We start from the raw sequence: 21,085 nt of genomic DNA, 5'->3' as shown, positions 1-21,085 counted from the left end.
TGTATGATGGATCAATCTAACAGTCAGGAAATCCTGGAATATGTCAAGCCATGCAAACACTGAATGCCTGCTTTACATTAGTACCTGGCAGAGAACTTTGCAAAGAATTGTAGACCATGGCCTGTGGTGGAAGTCTGCCTTACAATAAGGAATGTCCTCACAACCATGGTGTGTCACAGACCCTGGATTAAGTTTCGAATATGATCCTCTGCTCAGCCCTCCTCCTCTCTCTTAACATCAGTCCGTAAAAAGAAAGGAGAGAGAAATTCTGGAGTGCAGAGGTGATTACATGTGATCAGCCTGGCATTACCTGGGTTGCTGCACAAAACACCACTCAAAGCCTCTAACTAAGGATATGTACTTGCACTTGGCTATGTATTAATCTTTTCCCTCTGCAGGACTCCAGATAAATTATTTAGCAGATACCATGACAGATGTGGGATTATTAAAACACAGCTGTCCAGGAACTTCCTGCACCAGGAACATATTATTTCTCAGGTAATTTCTTCAAGGTTTTAAACAAGCAAAATAAGTAGCTTTACCATATATCATGATGTAGGTTACGATGACAGCATTTCTGAGGCTATATCAACTACATAAACAGTCTAAAATATTTTTGCTAAGGCAGATTATAGTAATTTTTTTTACCACTGTACAATGCCTCCATTGCCTGCACATCACAGTGACAAGCACCTGCATACAGAAAGGCAGTTGTCCATCAATGTGATGGCACCCGTGAGACTCTTTCAAGAACCATAACCATACTTCCACATGCTTATGACCAGTTTAGTAGAAAAGTCACCTTGATTTAACATAGCAGGTAACTTATTTCCCTTGTATTCAGATGTAATGAAATTCATCCTTGTAGCATGGCCCTTGCTAAATAGGTTTCTAATTAAGACTGAAAGGAGAATTTCCTAATGAATGAGAATTTTTGAGATTTCTTTAAAAAAAAAGTCTTTTGGTCTCAGATAGAAACCTCAAAACACAAACAAAACCCCTACCTTGGAATCTGACAAATAATAAAACTCCACAAAATCATAAAGCAAATTGCTGGAAAGCTTTTGGACTACGCAAAGGCATTTTATTTAAGTTGGATCGAAACATGTTATTCTATTTTGGCCTCCACATTTTTTTAAACCCCTTTTACTTTAACTGAACTTCCATTTTTTAAATAAAAAGCTGGTTTGACTCAGAAACCACATTTTTCATTCATTTTGTAAATGCTGAATATGGATGCCTGAATTCCGAAAATTAGTAATCTTTTTTTTCCCTCTCTAGATTGTTGAATTCATTTAAATTAACCTCCCTGTCCCAAATAGCTCCAGCTTTCCAGAAACCTCTATGGTGATGGTACTGGGACTACTTGACAAACAATCTGACAAATTCAGCCATGTTTAGGAATGCTTTCTTACTAATTTAAATAGAGATTGTCAAAAATCCATGAACAATAGATGCATACAGGCATAAATGCTGAGATGCACAATGTTGAGCATTTATCTGTGAATAAATTGAATGCTATTAAGCCACTGCCAGTCTGAAAATTAAATATGGAAAGCCTGTATATTTTGCAAAAGCTGAAGACACTAACTAATTTAAAGAACCATTGCTCAAAAGCTATTATTTTCAGAATGCTCATTAATCAAACAGTTTGGGAGCTGGACAGCTTGTGTCTCTGGCTAAGACCACATTGTAGACATTTCTGCTTGGCAAAGCTTGGCCATTTATTTTCCTTTGTACTTGATTTTTGAGCATGCTGCCCAGTTTCCACATCTAAATCCAAGTTGTGTGGATAAGGTGACAAATTCTGTTTTTTCCCTTGGTCCATTACACATCCTTCTATCAGTTCTTTTTTGTTAGGTTTGCATATATTTTTGCCCTCAAGCTCCTGAAAAGTGCAAGGATCACAAAGACTATGGCACTTTTCAAGTTCCTTACCTGTGCAGCAAACCAGACAGTGCAGGTTAGGATCGTAAAGATGCTGTACTGTAACTGCAGTGAGGTTCTCTCCAGCAACTCTTCCCAGCATAAGCAGCGAATGAAGCTTTCATTAAAAATGCAGAAATAACCAAGACTGTCTTAAAACAAACTGCAAGTTGTTTTGTACCTATTCAGGTGTCAGCCTGCAATTTTTCTATAGGAAAGAACATGTCATTATTGGCAATACACCTGTCATGGGGCTGACGCAATTCTAACTTTCTGTTCATTTTAACAGTAAGTTTTGTGCTGCTGTGTGGTTTTTCAGTTCCTTTGAGTTTTGCCTGCTAAGAAATTAGCGTGTGTGGTTAAGCTTTCTTTCCTCCTCTTCACTGTGACCTTTCGCAGCAGTGTCTGAGTCCATATTACCTGCCACCTCTTCGTTTTACATCAGACTTCTCAGATACTTCTTCTCATTGCAGAAAAAAGTGATGGGTTGGAGACACTGCTGTGGAATAACCAGCACGTTCTGCAAGTTTTGTGTGATAGAAACTCAGGAGGGGAATATTGCTCTCAGAGGTTTACTTAGATCAAGGAGCAGGGTGATATATTTGTCAGGCCTTGAGGAAAAAGGATCATATTGGCAAATATTAGATGAAGGATCTCTAGACTGGTGAGGAATGTTATATATGGCATGTTTTGCATCCTTCACTCCCACAGATTCCTTATGCCACTAAGAAATGCTGTTTTTCTGCTAACAGCTGAAGTGTTTTATTTGGAGCTGAAATGAGGGAAAATAAAGTCAACGTAACATAGCGGTGTGCTCTTGAAATGGAAATTCTGCAGAAAGCATATATAAAAACGTTTTTAAAGGGGTTCAACCTCAAGACATTCATGAAGAGCCTGCAGAGGTGGATACTGACATCATTCTGAAGTGCTACTGTAAAATGGGGGGGGCGGTGGGGTGGACGACGATGTATTTTTCCATGGGTAATAATAGTTCGCATAGCAAACACTGCTTTTCTTGTAGCATGTAAAAGGATGTGAGGAGGCTAGAATCTCACTAAACGGACAGGTGAATAGTGCCCTCCAGCACCCATCCCAGGGTATTGGCAGGAGCTCAAGAAAGTATGAAACCAAGGCACTGCTTTGACACCACTGCAAACAGACACCTTTCTCTCATGTGCTCTAGTGCACCAAGGAAACCTCGGCAAACAAATTTAGAGCTTATGGCCAGCCTGAAAGCAGTGGCTTACAGCTGATCCTAAATAGCAATGTTAGCATTGATTCATGCTGAATAATGAGTTACAGGCCTCATTCTTCTACAGCTTGTGACTGAGCATGACATAAATTAGACCTGAATCCACTCGATCCACTTACTTTGCCTTCTGTTTTTATCAGGCTGCTTACCTCTGGCCTTCACTCACTGTGTTACTGCCATGCATACGTTGGGAAGCTTTCATTTAGACTTTTAAGGAAGCTATGTTGTTTAAGTTGTGTGGAGGCTCTCATGGTTACTAAGAAACCCCTGGCAGTGGAAGTAATTTATTCCACAGCCCTAGCAATCTGGTGTCTACTGGAAGAAATAAAAGAGTAGCTGCTGTTGTGCAGAGACCAACATGCTATAAGCAGGTTAGATCACCTCATTAGGGCTGCAGGCTCAAGAGCAGACACTCTAAATTAAAATGAAAAGCCACATGATGGGGTCAGAACTTAGAAGTTCTCATGATGATTCAACCTAAATTTGAAGATGTGAGTTATTACATTCATTACACTGCTGCCCTTTAATAAAACAAAAGATATGTATGACTTGTAATACCTTTGACTGAAAACATCAAAAGAACATTTGAATAGTAGATCTGCAGTGTTGCTGTGGTGTCTATAGTGTTACCATATTTTTGCAGCAGAAGATAAGAAGTTAGGGGAGACAAGTTGGGAGCACTTTTTTCTAGTCTTTGTTAACGTTTAATTATATCAGTTTCTTCTCTGTTTCCCATGCATCTTGGCTATGTTCTGCATGATCAGAAGTCTAATGCTGTTCTTTTCCAGACAGTATTTGAGTTGCAGAATCTCCAGCTAGTTTTTGGTTACTTATTTGTGCAGAATTACTCCTCTGCCCACACTACCTCTGCATGTGCAACACAGGATTGAACTTCTGCCTATTTCTTCTTAGGCGTTTCTCTGTTGGATGCTCCTTCTTTTACTCCATTGTCTTCACTCCAGCCCTACCAGACTGCAGATTTACACTTACAACTGCACCATCACTGTGGAACACTCTCATTTTGTTTTGTTTATAAATACCACTTCTCTCCAGCATGCTCTTATGTTTCTCTTCCTGGTATTGACAATGTCCACCATGGTGCAGAAATTTGCCACAGAGCAAAACTCTTCTAAAAAGTATTTTCAGGAAGATGTTAAAGCTCTTCATCATAAAGCATGGACATTAGGCCGCTCACTGAACCACATCTTCCAAAAATGGGTTCTGTCAACCCATGGTTTGCAAAGCTTCAAAATATGCTTGGCAAGCATTGTTCAAAAGATCAGGTCTCCTCTTACTGGACTAGCATCCATTAACAAAGCTTTGCCAATACCATTAAATAATTTGGGTGTAACATAACTATTTTAAGTCTAGCTTTGAATTCTGGTTTCAGTGAGATATCACTGGGTGAGAAAGCCAGGTGAGAGAAAACAAGCAGTAGGAGCTGCTCCCCCTAGCCCCTGCCCTACACTGAACCATTTGTTGCTTATTTTGTGCCTCACAAACCAAGGAAACTAGAAAATGTCATTTATGCACCTACTTTGTATTCTGGTGGTATCCTTGCTCCAAATCCAAAGGCTGGGAACATTTTGTCACTGGAAAAAAATAAAAAAAAAAGAAGAGTTCCCACAGAGAAATGCATTTTGTTACAATTAACATTCTTTTGTAAGCATTCGTCAAAAATGCAAAGCAGCACAACAATACAGAAATGGCTTTTAGATCAAGAGTGTTAACATGGCAGACTGGAAAGGTAGCTGAAACCAGGACAGTATTGGATTAGAGAAGGAGGGGTGTGTGCTGCCCAGATGGGGGAGTGATACAGGAGATTTTTCAGGTGAACCCCTAGTATTTTTGGGAAGTTAAAATAATTTGGAGAATACCAAGGGATCAAGATATCTTGCCCTTCTCTCACAAACGAAGTAACAGGTCTGTATGACCCACTCTTTTGCACTACCTGGCTGCAGCATGAGGGTGAGTTGTCTTAACAGCCTGTAACAACATTTATTTCATATAAATAGAGATGTGCTCCCCTAGGTCAGAAAATGGGTGTAGTGGAGAGATGACTCTGTAATTAAAAGTGCTTGCAAATTTGGGTTCTTACAGTTGTCCAGGTGCAAAAGAGACTTCCTAAAATATCCAAAAGGGGCAAGTTCATGCCCCCAAACTTGCAGGTTCTGTAAAGCTTTCCACCTGTATCTTTAGCAGTTCCACTAAAACACAAGATTATGTTAATTAGGAATAGGCTGATAACCTAGCAAATGCTGTGGCATGGTCAGTTTGGTTTCAAACACAACAGTGAGGTTGTTCTACCCCAGTTAGATCTGCAGAGACAAAAAATTCCTGATTCAGAGAACCTGGAAACTTCAAGGCTGTTAATATCCTTTCAGAAATGCAATAATGTCTCACACAGCCCACGTGCTGTCAAGCTGCCTCTTCCCAGATGGCAAAGTGGAAAACAACAAGCTGTTAGGAATGTCTCGTCCCTGAATCAGCAAAGCACTTAATCACACACTTGAGGTTAACAATTCACCCAAACATATGCTTAACTCTAAACACATCCTGAAGCCCTGCTGAAGTCATAGGACTGTACTCCAGTGCTCTGATGAATCAACACCCTCATAGGTTTATCCTATTCTGCTTACAGGGTTTCAAGGCCCTTTGAAAAGTTGAGTTCCTACTACCATTATTGGCACTTTCAAAAATTCCCGAGAGATGCCAGCAGCTTCAATATTCTTTGTGTAGTTCAAGACATTGCCACTCCAAGTATCAACTGAATAATTTGCTTCCCAGGCATACTCAAGAAAGATAATACCACCCATTAAAGCTGCTGGGCTATTCTGTCCGGCATAGGCTGTGAAAGGCACCATGATATTTCTGATACAAGCTAAAGAAAAATTGAAAGGTTTAAAAGAAAGCAGAAATAAGTGCCCCCTCTGTAGTTAGAGTAACCATGAGATACAGAAATATTCGCCAGCTCATTGGGAACCAGTGGTGACTGTCATCTGATGGTTTAGCTCTCACAATTGTTTTCTGCTACAAAATGTAGTTGCCGCATAAATCTTGGGAGCACAATTCTGTGTACCATATGGTACAGCGTGTGACAATGGATCTTGGAAAGGAAGAGTAACATCATTTGCATGGTAATAAAACATTTTTTCCAAGAGATGTCAGAAATGAAGCTGCTGACATTTGATGCGAGCCACCTGCTGATAGCCTTCTCTTTGATTAAACACTTCTGGAAGTGGGGAAGCCCTTATAAATAGATGCAGAGAATTCAGGCGCACACTTAGAGGGCAAGAAATAAGAAGCCATTAGAAAAGAATCTGAGGGGAGAAAAAAAATCTTGTTTTACATCAATGATTAAGCATGGCTGGATTAGAAAATCAAACCCTGTGGTGCTGCAAGTTAATTGATTTTGGGCAAGAGCAAACAAAGACTAAAAAGAATTTTACTTAGGTAGAACATAAATGCCCAAGTTCAATAAAGCAATCCAAAAAGCTGATGTTGGCAGTAATTACCCAACCTGGGAGATGCCTAAATCCATACAGTACCTGTGTTTGTACTGCAATGTTTCTCGAGTGTAAACAAGTGTAGGCACTCTCCTATCTGCAGCTCCATCTTCTGCTCTGCAGCAATTCAGAGACAGCACTAAGGGGCACCTCCGGCAGCCTGGATTCTCCTTCTGGTGTCGAGACTCCCACATTCCCAGTCCCACAGTGGCACAGCCCCCACTGTTATTCTGCACCCTGAATACCTTATCACCACAGTCAGGACACCTGGCTTTATGTCTGAATCTCCCATATCTCCTTTTTGAGCAAGTGCTAGTTACTGCTACCATTGCCGAAAGAGTAAAGCTTGATCATGCACAGCCTCAAGATGGGACTCCATGTGGCTGCTTTTCAGAGGGAAGTGCATGAACTCTAGAGAGGAGCGGTATCCTGGGGTCTACTCCTGTGCTTAGTACTTTCTCTTGCCTCACTCAGAATAGCTCCACACTCTCCTTAGGAAGCTCCTTATTTTCCAGAATTTAGGTACGTACCTCTGATATTCTGATTCAAGCTGCTGGGACCAAGGAATTAACTTCCATGTGCTCCTGGAGCTTGATCTTTAAGGTAAGAAGGGAACCTTTTGATTATCACTCATGACATCCCTTGCATAAAAAAGATAATCATGTATACCTTGACCACCCCTCAAAATTTGTGGCTGACAGCTTTCAGAATAAAACAGATTTTTAATGTAAGCAATGCTTTTTCTCCTATCACACAAAACAAGGTGTTTAGCTAATATAAAGGTCTCACTCTTTAGTAGGTATGCAGTTTAATGGCTTAGTGGTATTTTACAAAGTAACCGTCTCTAGTCTTCCCATCCACCCCTCACTGTCATATGAGAAAAAACCCAGCAGCTGAGCCTGCTGCCCTCATTCTGCTTATCCTGCACTACCGAGACACAGCCAAGAAAAAGTGACCCAGAAGAGCACCCAGGGATGCTCTCGCTTCCAGGACAATCCCTTATGGTATAGAGGCATGACAGAGCTGCTCTGCCAGACCCAGGGCTATCATGGCAGCTTGCAGCAGAAAGCAGAGCAGCTTCCCAGCTTCTGGGACATCCAGGGACTGAAACAACAGCCAGAAAATGAAAAGGTTTCTTCCTGCCTCAAGGGTGAATTGCATGCATCGGAGACTCCAGCCCTGTTTTCTAACCTGGCATTTCAGTAGGAAAGGGATCTGCTCTAATGACTTTTCTTTTCTTCCTTGTAATTTAAACTCACCCAAAAGAAGAAAAGTGAGAACCGGTTCTCTTTCCCTTTGTGTTGCTTATTCAGGCATTTGGGTTTCATTTATACAAGGAAAAAGTCCGAGGACCCTGGCTGAAGCACTAGGATGTGACTGTTCACACTCTCCCTGGCATAGCGCTGGCTCCTGCCAACCAGCAGCCCCCAGAGACTTCCCAGCCACGGTGCTGGGGACAGCTGTGCCTCTGACTGCTCCCAAATGGCAGTTTGAGCATCACCAGTTTGTGCTGGGAGGAAGAAAGCTGAGATACAAGGACATGGGCAGTGTCAGGTCCTTGGCCTCAGGCCACATCAGGATCTTTGACTCATTTTGTTTAAACCTAGCCAGAGAGTCCTTGGCACATGCAAGCAAACTGCCTGCACTGTCCTGCTGGAGACAGATTCCTAGAGGGACAGGAGAGAAACACAGAAGTGGTAAAACAAGCTGGTTCTGCAGACCCTGAAATTTACAAAATCAAGTAAGAAAAAGAGGATCATGGCTTGGCAGAATCTTTACAAAATTACTCTGTCATGTCTACTTCACATTTTATATTATTCTCTGTTTTACATAGATTCCCTTGAAAATGAAAACTTGGGATAATTTTCAAAAAAGCTGAAGTACTTGACATGAAGATCAAAAAAAGCAAAAGCATTGGACTTTGACTTTTATACCTGGTTATATAAGGGCCATGAGTAGTCATGCAAGCATAGATGTATATGGGTTCTGGTACTTTTTCCAGTCAAACAGGCATGTATTACTGAAAGATACCAAAGACTGAGTAGATCTAGGTTATACCCTAAAGGTAAAATCAGGGAGATGGTTCAGATTCAGTGTTCATATTGGTAAATGTAAAATAATGCACACAGAAAGGAATTGTCAGGAATCCAAGACTGCAGTCTTCTGAACAGAAGTACAACCAGTTAGAGAAAAGTCCCTCAGTAACCTCAACTATAATGTAATGCATAGCAGCAAATAAATTCTGAAAATATCCCATATTATCCTTTTGGAACGTTGCTCAGTTTTAGTCACCCATCCTTCAAGCTATCTAGTGGAAACAGAGGAAGCGCAATGACAGACAAATCAATACATTAATAGGGGCAGAGTGGAGAGAGAATTCAGTGAGGTGTACTGCAGAGACAGGAAAAGAGGCGAATAGAGGAAATAGTAAGGTTTTGTAAATTAGTAAGTGTGATACAGATAATGATACCTTTTTCTTTGTCACTAGGAAGCCTAGTGTTATTGGAAGGTAAGAAATATGTTTATAATAAAGATAAAGAAGCAAAATAAAGAAAATTCCAAAATCTTGTCTTGTTAACCACTGGTGCCCTCTGATGTGTAGTATCATCGAAACCTGGAGTTCAGCCTTATTCTGAGAAGGATTTGCTATTCCTAATACCAAGGAGGAGAATTCAGATAAAACTTTTCCACTGGGTGAAATTAATTAGTCAGAGAGTCTTTTTCAAGTTCCTCTGAAGCTGCTGGCATAGACGATGCTGGAGATAGAGCTAGATATTCACAAGTGTGGCAATACCTGTATTCAGAAAGGGAAACACGAGCTGCCAGGACTATGTTCTCTGAAAATTAGTTCCTTTTAAAATCTAATTTGGGAATATAAGCTTTTAATTGTATGGAGTAAATGTAGGGGGAAAAAAGGCCTAAGTCATTCTAAATGCCATTTAGTCATTCTGAAAGATGAACTTCTAGCTAGCCACTTACACAGGTTGTTTGGGACTCATTCTACTGATGCTCATAAAAGCCCTTTGGTGTGTATCTACAGAAGTGCTTACCTTCAAGCTCCTGAAGTCAATGCAGCAATTTGTATGGATGCTACTGACCTGACCTTGGAGAGCCTCAGCATGAAAACCTGCTCACTTTATGCTAGAGCAATATAGTAGCACTAGTGGTACTAATGATGCAGTGAATGTGGGGAAAAGAAAGAAACATGGGGTGGGGAGAAATAAACACTAACAACCCATTTTTAGTTTCAAATGACCAAGGATCTTAAATTTACAGCTCTTTGAAATTCTTGCAAGAAATATACCTGACTAGAATCCCTGAGTATTAAGCTGTTACTTGTAATTTTGGTTTTTTTGGTAAAAAAAAAAAAAAAAGTTTTTTTGGTAATCAGAATTACCAGAGAAATATTTTTAAAGCACTATGCCAGACGCAGCAAAATCGATTACTATGCCTTTCTTTTTCAATTCCAATCTTAAAAGAATAAACCGTGGATCTGCTCTGCTCCACATACTTTTCCCCTAATGAGATCAGATATTTTTCCTCTGTTAGAAAGAAATTTCAAATTGCCAAAACAAAAGGGAAGTATCTGTTACACATGTAATTGAAAAAGTGTGAATGTGAGGAGGGGGAGAAGGAAGGGGAGGTGGCACAGGAAGAGAAAGAGGGAGAGAAGAGAGAGAAAAGGAGAAAGGAAAAGAAAAAACAGCAAATGCCACAAACAAAATAGAGTCATCTCTAAACTCAATTAAAATTGTAATCTTTCATGTTCAGGGAGTGAACTGGAAGAATATGAGCTGAATTAAGTGTTTCTTTTCTAAAGCATATGACTGAATCATGTTCCTGAGTGTATTATTTAGTACTTATCTGCGAAGGGCTTGATGCCAGTAAATTCTGAATCATAAAAGCTTACAGGGATTAGCAGCAGTTCCGAAGAAAATATAGAAATCATTTGAAATATTTAAACATTTTCAGTTCCTGCTTTGCAAGCAGAGCGAGGTAAATAAAGGACATGATCTGTATGATTGAATAGGGCTAAATAAAACCATTTAAGTGGAAAGGACCAGAGCCCATCCGCTTCACCCCTTGCAGTCCTGCGCGGCCATCTGTGCTCCTCCAGGACGGGCTGGGAGTAGAGCCAGGCTGTGGTCCAGCTCTCAGCCTGCCCCAGTCAGAGTCAGAAGACTGCAAGAATTCAGCAGCAGCAGTGTTTTCTTCCCCTAATCTGTATTCTTCTCTGGGGGACCGCTATGCTGTCACCACATATTCACTGTGTGGTTGTGCTTGGTTTGATAAAACCACATCTCTGGTTTTGGCCAGGTTACTGCGTGTTTAATCAAACTTGCACTGTACCTAACAAGGCTTAGCATCCAGTTCATAATGCACGGTGATTTTTAACGGGGCAGCAAGAATGAACTGATTATCATGCATCTTGGTCACAAGAGAGAGCTGGGAGCATGCAAATCAATGGTAAGTCACTGCAACAGCTACATTGTTTGGTCTGTCACAGGGATGCTACACAATCATGTGCAAAATCCTGACATTAAAATTCACTCGCTATCTTTAATTACAGCTCTTAGTCACCTTAGGGGAGCTGGAATCTGCTGAATACTGAGAAACAGATACTGTCACGTAATTGGGTTTCAAGAATATGAGGGAATGCTTGTCTCACCTGTGAGGGAAATAGTTAATGAAGCGGGGGAATACAAATTCCCTGAAGCTAACTACTGAAAGGCATCAACTCCTGAAATAACTAACAAAGCGAAATCCAGGTACAATGGATTTAAACTTCCCCTTGTTAACATTAAAAGAATTGCAAAAGAAGCTCTGCAGGGTAAAAATATCAAGTGAACTCAGAAATTCCTAGACTGGGAAAAGTGAATACCCACAGAAAAAAAAAAAGTTGTCAGAGCTTGAGGGAGGGAGGAGTAGGTTAAGCAAAATGAAATGGCAGCGAGATATATCACTTGCCAGAAGGATAGCCTAATAAAATGGCATACTCGGGAAGGTGAGACAAAATGTCAAGCTTCCCTGCAAGATGACAAATAAATTGCAATGACCTGATTTATACCTACATGAATGACCCAATTCAGTAAAATGTATCTTGAAAAAGAAATAGGACTTTATAACTGGAAATAAACTAGGGAAGGGGATGCTGCAAGACGCTACGGTGAGTTATATTTAACTTCTCAAACCAGGCAGTTTTCAGACAGTCCTATGTATTTTAAGGGGTTGCACATATGTCCCTGTACCTTCCAAAACCTTAACTCTATAGTAAATTGGCGTATCTGTGGGATCATATGTGGAGAACTGTACCATCACTGAAAAGGTCATTCTCACACAGACTGTAATCGCAGATGTTTAAAACTTGACATGACTTGAAGATGACACTGCAAGGCAGCAGGCTGAATTCCATCATGTAAGGTGCAGATGGTGAAGATATCCAAACTGAACAGTGGTGGGGCCCTGCCCTCTTCAAACACAAAGGTGGCTTCCAAGTTTCAGGGTGTACTGCACTAAGCAACCACAAGAACAAAAGCTTTGCTACATATGCACATTATTTTGTCCTTTTTTACAAATTACATTGGGAAGGGTTGGTCAGAGACCTTCCTCTGCAACCATTTTCTATCAGAAAACACCTATCTATAAGGGGTGTGCTGGGAAGACGGGAACACAGGACTGCATTGGCATATGTATGCAGGGAGGTGCAGGGAGAGGAATTTCTCATCAAATGCTCTCAAGATACAAATGTGCTTTCTAGGATGAGCAGGATAAAACTGGTACAGAGATTATATCATGATCTAATGTGACCAAACGAACTGTTGATGTAATTTTACCAAAATCAAAATGACATTAAGTCAAAATGAAGAACACTATCAAAACAAGTTAGAGCAAAATTGGAAGTGAAATATACTGATGACTAAACATTCAGTTAGGCATCACTGAATACACAGGAGGAAATGGGCTACTACCCTCTGTTCATCTGCTGATTTGGGATCTCTGATCAAGGTTAATTTCACAATAATTTGGAGGGGATAGTAAGACAGTAAATGGAACCTAATTCACAAGAATTGCCTAGCTTTAACCAAGAGCAATTTGACCCACAAACATCCTGTTAAGGTCAGGCAAAAGGTGTCCACTTTCTCTAAAGGAGGAAACTTGCATGAGAAGATTTAGAACATGGTGTTCATTTACCCCACAGAAGGGTTTCCAAATGGGAATAATTTGCTTCTCAGCTATATGCTGATATAATGGAGTGGATGACTAGAATAGTTACATCCTTAACAACGCAAGGAGGAAATTCACACTTCTGAAATTGTGGAAATGGTTGTGTTGACTAAAGATGTACCAGATCAGTATCAGATGGCATCAGTGAAAATGGCAAGATAAATTGCTATCTCCTTTACTTATGCTTATTTACTTATTAATACTTCTTTATTTACACAGATGTCTAGTGTCTACAGCAGTAGGTGGTATGCAATTTCACATAAAGTTTGTAGGGTTTTATACTTCAAGTCATTCTCTTCAGAAAGAAATGCTGACAGAGAAATCCCAATGGTACCAGGCTGCACAGCCCAGAAGAAGTGTCAACTACTGCACAGAACAAAGCTCTTCCTCAGAGGAGATTTTGAGCCGAATTGAGAAATAGTAAAGACCGCATAGAAAAGCCATGCAGAACGTTCAGATTTTGATGTATCTACCAGCTGACAGAATGCAGCAGAGGTCTCTGAAAAGTATGTAGAGGAAGCAGTAGTTTTGCTAAGAAACTTGGAAGGGACTGCTCGTGACTGATACACTGACATAGGAACTGAGTTCCTGGAAGAAGAGGCAGAGTAAAGAAGACTCAATGACGAAAACTTGGCAAGGGAAAAGGCAGAGCTGTAAGAATTGACGGTACCTGCCCAGATAAAGGGCCAGAAGATATATACATATATACACACAGATATACACACACACATATATATGTATGTATGTCCATACATATGCAAAAGAAGCTGTTACGAAGCCAGCTTCCCAACACAGCTGTTGTACTAGACTAATTCTCCTGTACTGATTCTTGGGATAAAAAGTGGTGATTGTAGAAATCCCTGTGTGGAAGCAGTCTGCAAATACAGGTTCTGCAAAGGCAAATACTAAATATGTGTACGTATATATTACATAATTGTGCCAGCCTAGGTCCTCAACAGTTAAATCCAAGGATTTTCAATCCAGTTTGGTGATTTAAAGTATTAGCAATTCGTTTTTCCCATGCAGTTCTAGTCCTTGGTTATCCAAACACTTCAGAATATGTTTACCCGCACCTGAGCTTATTGATAAACATAAGCTACAAGTCTTTCTGTATAGGTTACTGTTTTTCTATTTTTCTTCTGTTGTATGTCTATGCAAATTTGGTCCTATTAAAGCACTAAATAAAAAGATTCATGTCTTTTCCCCATGGTTTTTAAACTTGTTTAGATATGCTAATCAGCTTTTTTGCTTAACAGCCTCCAGAAAGGTTGTTTCTGTAATTAAAGTGCTAAAGAGAGATGCTTAATAATTAAGCACATTTTTACTTATTGATCTGTATGGGTAGATTAAATTTTAACATCTATAGCTCTATGTACGGATTCAATACAATATTTAATGTTGCATATAGTGCCAGTTATCCTAGGGATCATTCTTTTGCCCCAGTTTTAATGAACTACTATTATCCTACTATCTCAACCAAAGCAAGTTTCTGCTTTTCTCCTTGTGTCTGGCAAAAGTACCTCAACATATTTAATTCGGATCCCTCCAGTCAAGGTAACTCTCTGAGTCTTCATCCACAAACCCAGACATAGCTTCAGGATGAATAACCTTTTAAGTAATTCTTAGGGATGGGGCTCTGATTAATAAAGCAGACTGCAAGGTGTAAACTCTGGGATCTCTTTTCCACTTAAAGCCTCAATCCAAAACACAGCATTTAAGTATGTACTGATCTTTGCATTTGGGACCGATTGCACTGATTTATGTATGACTTCCATAACATGTACTGCATTATACATACCTTGTCCTCTTTCTCCTCCCTAACTATCCTCTGCTGTGTACGTCAGGAAATGTGTTTCTGGGACAGATGGACCTTTCATCTGACTTAGGTTTTTCCCTTCTTAGAAAGGGATGTGCTGGACGGGGAACCCTGGTCTTTTTTATTTTCTCCTTTAATTTCTTTCCCTTCTTAATTTTCAAGTGCACTTTATTGCACGAGGGAAGGAAGGTTTTTATATGCTTTTCAATCAGAGTGAATGCACTCGCTTAGGCCTAAAATACTGAAGAAGAGATCATAAAGAGGAATTTTTGCATCTAGTCAGCTACTGCTGCAATTCACTGACTGCAGAAGCTGATGTTGAAACTCAGACTGACTTCAGGACTTTCATATCTTTTGTGGAATGTGGCCCAGTTTTTACATTTTCACTCTTAAGTATTTTACAGAACTCTACACATAAATAATTTCTGCACTTTGCAGGAATAATGTACTCTGTGCTCATTAGTGGCCTTTAGGGAGGTTGCTAGACAAGCATGTGTTACACAAGCGGTTTATTTGTTAATATATGATCTCAGTGTGAATGTCAGTTTTAAGGAGCTACTTGAGTATTTAGAGTTAAGGAGGCTATTTGCCTAAATAAAAAAGGACATTAGTGTCAGGAAACAGATAGAATTTATCTTCCATGTGTTTCAAGGGCTGTTGGAAATAAAAAAAAAATCTGCAGTATCTTTAAGAGTGAATAAACAGACATAGAGATTTAAAATAATTAAGAACTAATCTTTGAAATAGATTTTGAATACAAATAAAATGAAGACCAATTTATTACATCATTTTACAAAACTATGTGGTCAAACACATGGAATCATGCATTGAGTGTGCAGATCAGAATGGGGATGGCCCATCAAGAATGGGAAGTTCCACAAATACCCAATGCAACAAATGCTTAAAAGTATTTGATAAAATACATCTAAACTTTGCCTTTTTCAAGGTGTGAGTATTGATTTGACCATGCAAAAGCCGATTCTCACACATGTTTGTGAGCACTTTCTATTAATCTACTGAAGAACTCTGAATGTATGCACAAATATAAAACTATGTGTAAAAATTAATCATAAAGATCATCCAGGCATATGGGAGGCACTGAACATTTGGGTGTGGGGCAAACAATTAACAATAAAGTTCAAATTCAGTAAAACTCCTAACTCCACCTTAGTGCCATCTATATTTTGCATAATACTTCAGTGTTAGCTTGAGTCAGACTGAATTCAGTGGGATTAGATAATAAGCTCTAGTGTCTTGCTGAATCAGAACAGAGGTTTTAATGCAAAGATAAATATTTAATGTAATATAATGAGATTCTTAACAAGCAGAAGAGAAAGGAAAGCTACTAACTGCAGAAATCAGATTTCAAACTGAGGAGCAGATTTGCAAGTCCTGCCATGGACTTCACTCACAATATGATCATTAAAACCTGTGATAATGTAAGATCATTTAAGAATTATTTCAGCCTTTAGCATGGTGCGCATGTAACAGCATTTATCCTTACAAACAAGCTATTTACAGTCCAATTCCAGCCCTTTTTTCCTTTGCCAGAGACAGCAATCACTGCAGAATGAAAGATGAGCTATGCTCATGGCTAGTTGTTTGTATTCCAGCACTGGTAAAACAAATCATTAAGATCAAAGGACCAGCCATTTTAACAAACTGTGTGCACTGTTGTTATTGTGACTTATGGCTTTGCTCTGCAGAGAGGAAAGCTATAAACAGCATAAAAGAGGTATCAATTTTTTTACTGCATGGTTAAGTGTTAACCATACATATGTAAGTATATATAATACCTATATATTATATGCATACCTATATATTTATACACACATGAGTAAAACTAGTTTTATATACATCTCTACATATGTCTGTCTAGGTATATAGGTCATGTGCTTACATGAGAGATACACAGCACACCTGCACCTATGTTGGGAAAAGTTCTTGTTTTATCTATAGGTATTAGTTTTCACAGATGTTTCCAGACTATAATAATGGAAACAGACTTGTCACTGTGCAGGTATATGTGCTGAGGGCACATCCCTGTACTCTCTGGGTGCTGGCTCTCACCTACACAAGTGTCTTGCAGGCAGTGTTCAGGCAGTATGCCCTCCTGCAGAGCACGGGAGCTCCTGCCTGCCCACACGCTGCCCTTTCCTTCTGATGAAAGCCAGGATGTGGAAGGGCAAGGGGAAGAGGTAGGTAGGTCAGGTCCTGACTTGCAGTCAGGACGTGGCCAGACCTTATGCTGGGACACAGGGGATAGGAGATGTTCCCCCATTCCCCAGTTTAGCCATGGGCTTCTCTGGCTTACAGGGCAGTGTTGTTCCATGCTGAGCAGGGTGCAGTTTTGTAATACAAATGAAAGTATTTGGGGAACAGTTGCCATGGAAAACAGGACACATTCAAAATTATTACTATATAAATTACAGAGTTCCATGGCTTTTATACGATTCTGGTTCAGAGGTCTGATATTTCAACCGATGAATGAGTTTGTCTTTCCTCGTATCTGGGTGTTCGACACCTACCATCCATCCTTTGAAAATAGCATTCTCTTGAAGGGGTCTTTACCAGGCTCCAAAACAAAAGGGTGGCCAAAACCATTGTTCAGAGTTGGTGAAGGTTAGAATTCCTAAGCCAGCTGTAGCACACTGAGAGCCAGGTATAATCTCATCTGCCTTATGTACACTTGCTAGCTCGTTGTTCTAAACATATAGAGGGAATATACGCACATTTGGTAGTGATCAGCTGATTTTTCAGGATCCTGGCTAGGCTGATATTGCTGGTCGTCAAAACCCACTTGATTTGACTTCTGATCCAGAGAACTCAATACTGAAATTACTGAGGTAAAGAATAAATATGGAATGATACAGAAGCAGGTCCTTTTAATACTAAACACTTCAGCACCCAATGATTTTTCATCATTTTCATGTTTCTTTATGATACAAAAATGTGGAGTAGACTTGCTCAATTTCAAGGTAAAATTATACCAGTGATATAATTCTTAATATAAAAGAAAGCTTCTGAAAATGTTTAAATGGAAATATGTATTTCTCACTTATTGCTTCATGAGTTCATCTTTAAACATTCATGAGTCATTTATCTTAACATAAATTCTTCTCCATGGAGGTGTCTGCTTACTATACCAAATATTTTCAATAATAAGTTTTTAATGTGTTTTCCCCTTTCCAGTATTTCTAACTACATTTTAGAGCCTAATTCCTTAAAACTAATGAATGTTCCTCCTTCCGTTATGATCCCTTGCTGCTGTTGCTTAGCCACTGATTATATCACATACAAACTTTATCTTCTCTCTTATGACATATGTTGTTATAGCCTGAAACAATTCTGCCATATAGATGAAGTATTAAGTCTTTTGTGCAGGTGAACAGCTCTTCCATTTCCCATACCATTATCAGATTGGCCCATTCCTACAGGACTGCAGCATTTCTACAATCCGGATAATAATCAAAGTCTATTTCTCATTCTCTGAATATTGCTGATGAAAGAATGAATCTTATTCTTTCATGCTTAACTATGCAGAATGGTGCTATTCATTGAACTGTTTCAGGAATTTCTGAACCATACAGATAAATGGGCTTTTGGATGAGCAGGGATTATTCCACTGTTTCAAGGGATGTGAGGCAGCACTTAATTTGGAGCATTAATTACTTAGGAATACATTACGTTAGGCTGATAAGTACAGAAACATAGATTATGAGAAGATTTTACTTGATCGACAGAACTAAGTAGAGTATATAAAAGAAAATTTTGGATTTTGAGTGGTCTCTCTATATATCACTTGCCAATCCAATTCCTCCCAAATTACAAATAAATCTGAATGTTGCTAATTACAGAAGTATTTTAAGTAATAGCGATAGGCTTTTTAAAAAAAAAAATTAAAAAGCAGTCATTTGGTATGTAAGTGTAGCAAAAGTACTTAGCATTCAACAGCTGTGCTACTGGAACGCAAAAAGAATTGCAAACAACAGATTTTACTTTATTCCAACTATTGTTTCATTTGATGTAAATACCTTAATCCTGAGACCCAAAGAAAACCACTCCATTTTCCTTGGTTTGGACTGAAATCAGCCAGTTCTGCCTATTTGATATAATTGATGGGTAAAAACTATAAAACTTCAGGTAACAGCAGTGCCATCTTTGTGGTCTCCTATTTTAATCTTACTAACGACATGCCCCAATGCAAATGATGACACTCTGGCTCTGAACAGCCCTTAGGTTCAGCAGGTCCCTCTCTTTTCACTTCTAGCTGCTCTTAACCTGGAAACAGAAATCCTACTCCAGTATTTGAAGCACAACTGGGCTCACTGCCGCAGTTACGGATCTGTGCCACGTTTCAGACTGTTACTGAATTTGAAACTCTTTTTTTTAAATTGTATATAGAGATTTGCTTTATAGGTCGTATATGCTCATACGTCTCAAGGCTGCAACTAAACACAAAAAGAACTTCTATATAGAACCTGTAGATTATTTTGTGTGAAGGTTTGCTCCTCCTAATTTCTTTTCTTCTTTAGAAAATTCTAAGTTTTCATTTCCAGTTTTCTGGATTCAAAATGTCCAAATATAAAGAAAAGCTCCTTACTTGACATTTTGATCAGAAAGCACTGACCATGTTGAATCAACTTGCCCATGGGAACACACCATATATATCATATATATGCCCATGGGAATATATCACAACTTGAGAGCATGGACAGGCCAAACACATGCCAGAAAGGTGACACTTCCCTGGGAAAAGAAATTCTGTCTTTTGTTCAGCCCTAGTCCATAGCTCATACAACCTTAGTTGTGCTGATTAGCATCAACAGGCATTTTCTGCAGCACAATAGAACTGAATGATGCTGATGACTTCATTTAAAAAATGACTGGCCATTATTTTTTGTATGGATTGGAATATGCTATATTGAGAGAAGAATCCTGATTTGGGATTAATATTTCCACACAGGAAGGACTGTGCCACTTAACTATTTCATTTTCTTAAAAAATACACCTTAAATGATAAAATAAAAAGATCTGTGTGCATAAACCACCCCTTTTTATTCCTTTCCCTATTTTGAAGTATATTAATCCTCTGAATTATTGCTAGTAATTATTAAATTACTGGATAATCACTGAGGACTGATCAGCTCACTTACAATAAAATATTAATTTTCTCAGATTCATTGACTAAGTGTGACCATCAAATTCTTACAGAAATTGTATCAGGGCAGTATTTTCCTCATTCTTCTTTGAGAAGACATTTCATTACCATGCAAATGGAAGTGCCTCTGAGCAGGCTAATTGGTATATGAGACATGTAACATGCAAATCACAGCATTAAGTCACTTCACAATTTATACACAAAGTATAATTCAAATTTGCCTGGAAATACCATTGTTTTTTTAAGATCTGGTATTTACATACAGCAAAGTGGTGGGTGGATGTCTATTACACGTGCAAAGATTAGAAAGAATAATTGTGTAAGATACTATAGCTCACCAACAAAGAAAGAACATTTAAAGGAAATGCACTTGGTAATTAGACTAATAATGGACAATTAATTTGATAGAAGCAGGCAGCCCATTTGAAAGCAACAGAAGTACATAATGTAATCAAAGCATATTTGGCCGAATTACCTGCATTTGTTCATTTATTTAAAGGCATGTTGTGTGCACACATTATCACTATCTTTTAATATTTATTTTAGAAGAGACTGTAATATTCAACAGGCTAGGAGAACACTGAAAAAGACCACACATTTACTTCTAAGAATAGACACGGCCACTAAGCAGTTTAGGCAACTACAAATCCAGTTTCAAACACAACATCTCTGTACACTTTTCCGTAGGATGGGATAGAACCAGACTCCCAAGCATATCAGTAAGGATGCTATCAGCATCTGCAAAACAGGCTTCAAGTTTAACACACATTGAAAAATCTCCCCAAACATGCAATTTTGGCATGTGAATACAAGCCTGAAACTTAACACACATACCAGCCAAACAGCCAAGAGCCGGGCCTTTCATTATCATCAAGCTAATCTAAACCACTCAAAAGTGTGCTAAGGTAGACTATCTTTCTGACGTGCAGTCATTTCTCTTAAGTGACTAAACATTGAGCTACTGCAGCCGGCAACAGGCAGTCATTGATTTCACACTGTGAAAACACTTTCTAAAGACAACTCTGTTATCAAATGTGGTTATTTACCTGTCATAGTCTTGGCAAATCTCCCCAACAGCTACCAGTGCTTTCAAGTACTCATTGGGTTGGTAGGGGTGGATGTAGTGCAGCGAGCAGCTGTTCCTAGGATCACCATTTGATGCAGTGAAGTCTATAGCTACCTGGAAAAGAAGAAAAGTC

General features: G+C 39.1%; 1 protein-coding gene across 4 annotated transcripts in view; it reads right to left on the bottom strand.

Moving 5' to 3' along the window:
- The window catches only part of CPNE4 (copine 4), a 249,061-nt gene that overhangs the window by 17,520 nt on the left and 210,456 nt on the right, over positions 1-21,085 (bottom strand). For all 4 annotated transcript variants that reach the window (XM_052795212.1, XM_052795187.1, XM_052795197.1 and 1 more), the window contains 2 exons: positions 20,933-21,066; positions 4,716-4,770 (listed from right to left, as the gene is read on the bottom strand). In XM_052795212.1, the coding sequence (XP_052651172.1) occupies positions 4,716-4,770; positions 20,933-21,066 (189 nt within the window). The remainder of the gene's footprint in view (positions 1-4,715; positions 4,771-20,932; positions 21,067-21,085) is intronic.

This window comes from Harpia harpyja, chromosome 1 (genome assembly GCF_026419915.1).
Source record: "Harpia harpyja isolate bHarHar1 chromosome 1, bHarHar1 primary haplotype, whole genome shotgun sequence".
Classification (NCBI taxonomy): Eukaryota; Metazoa; Chordata; class Aves; order Accipitriformes; family Accipitridae; genus Harpia; species Harpia harpyja.
The sequence above is the reverse complement of the archived record's forward strand: the minus strand, read 5'-3'. Positions and strand labels throughout refer to the sequence as shown.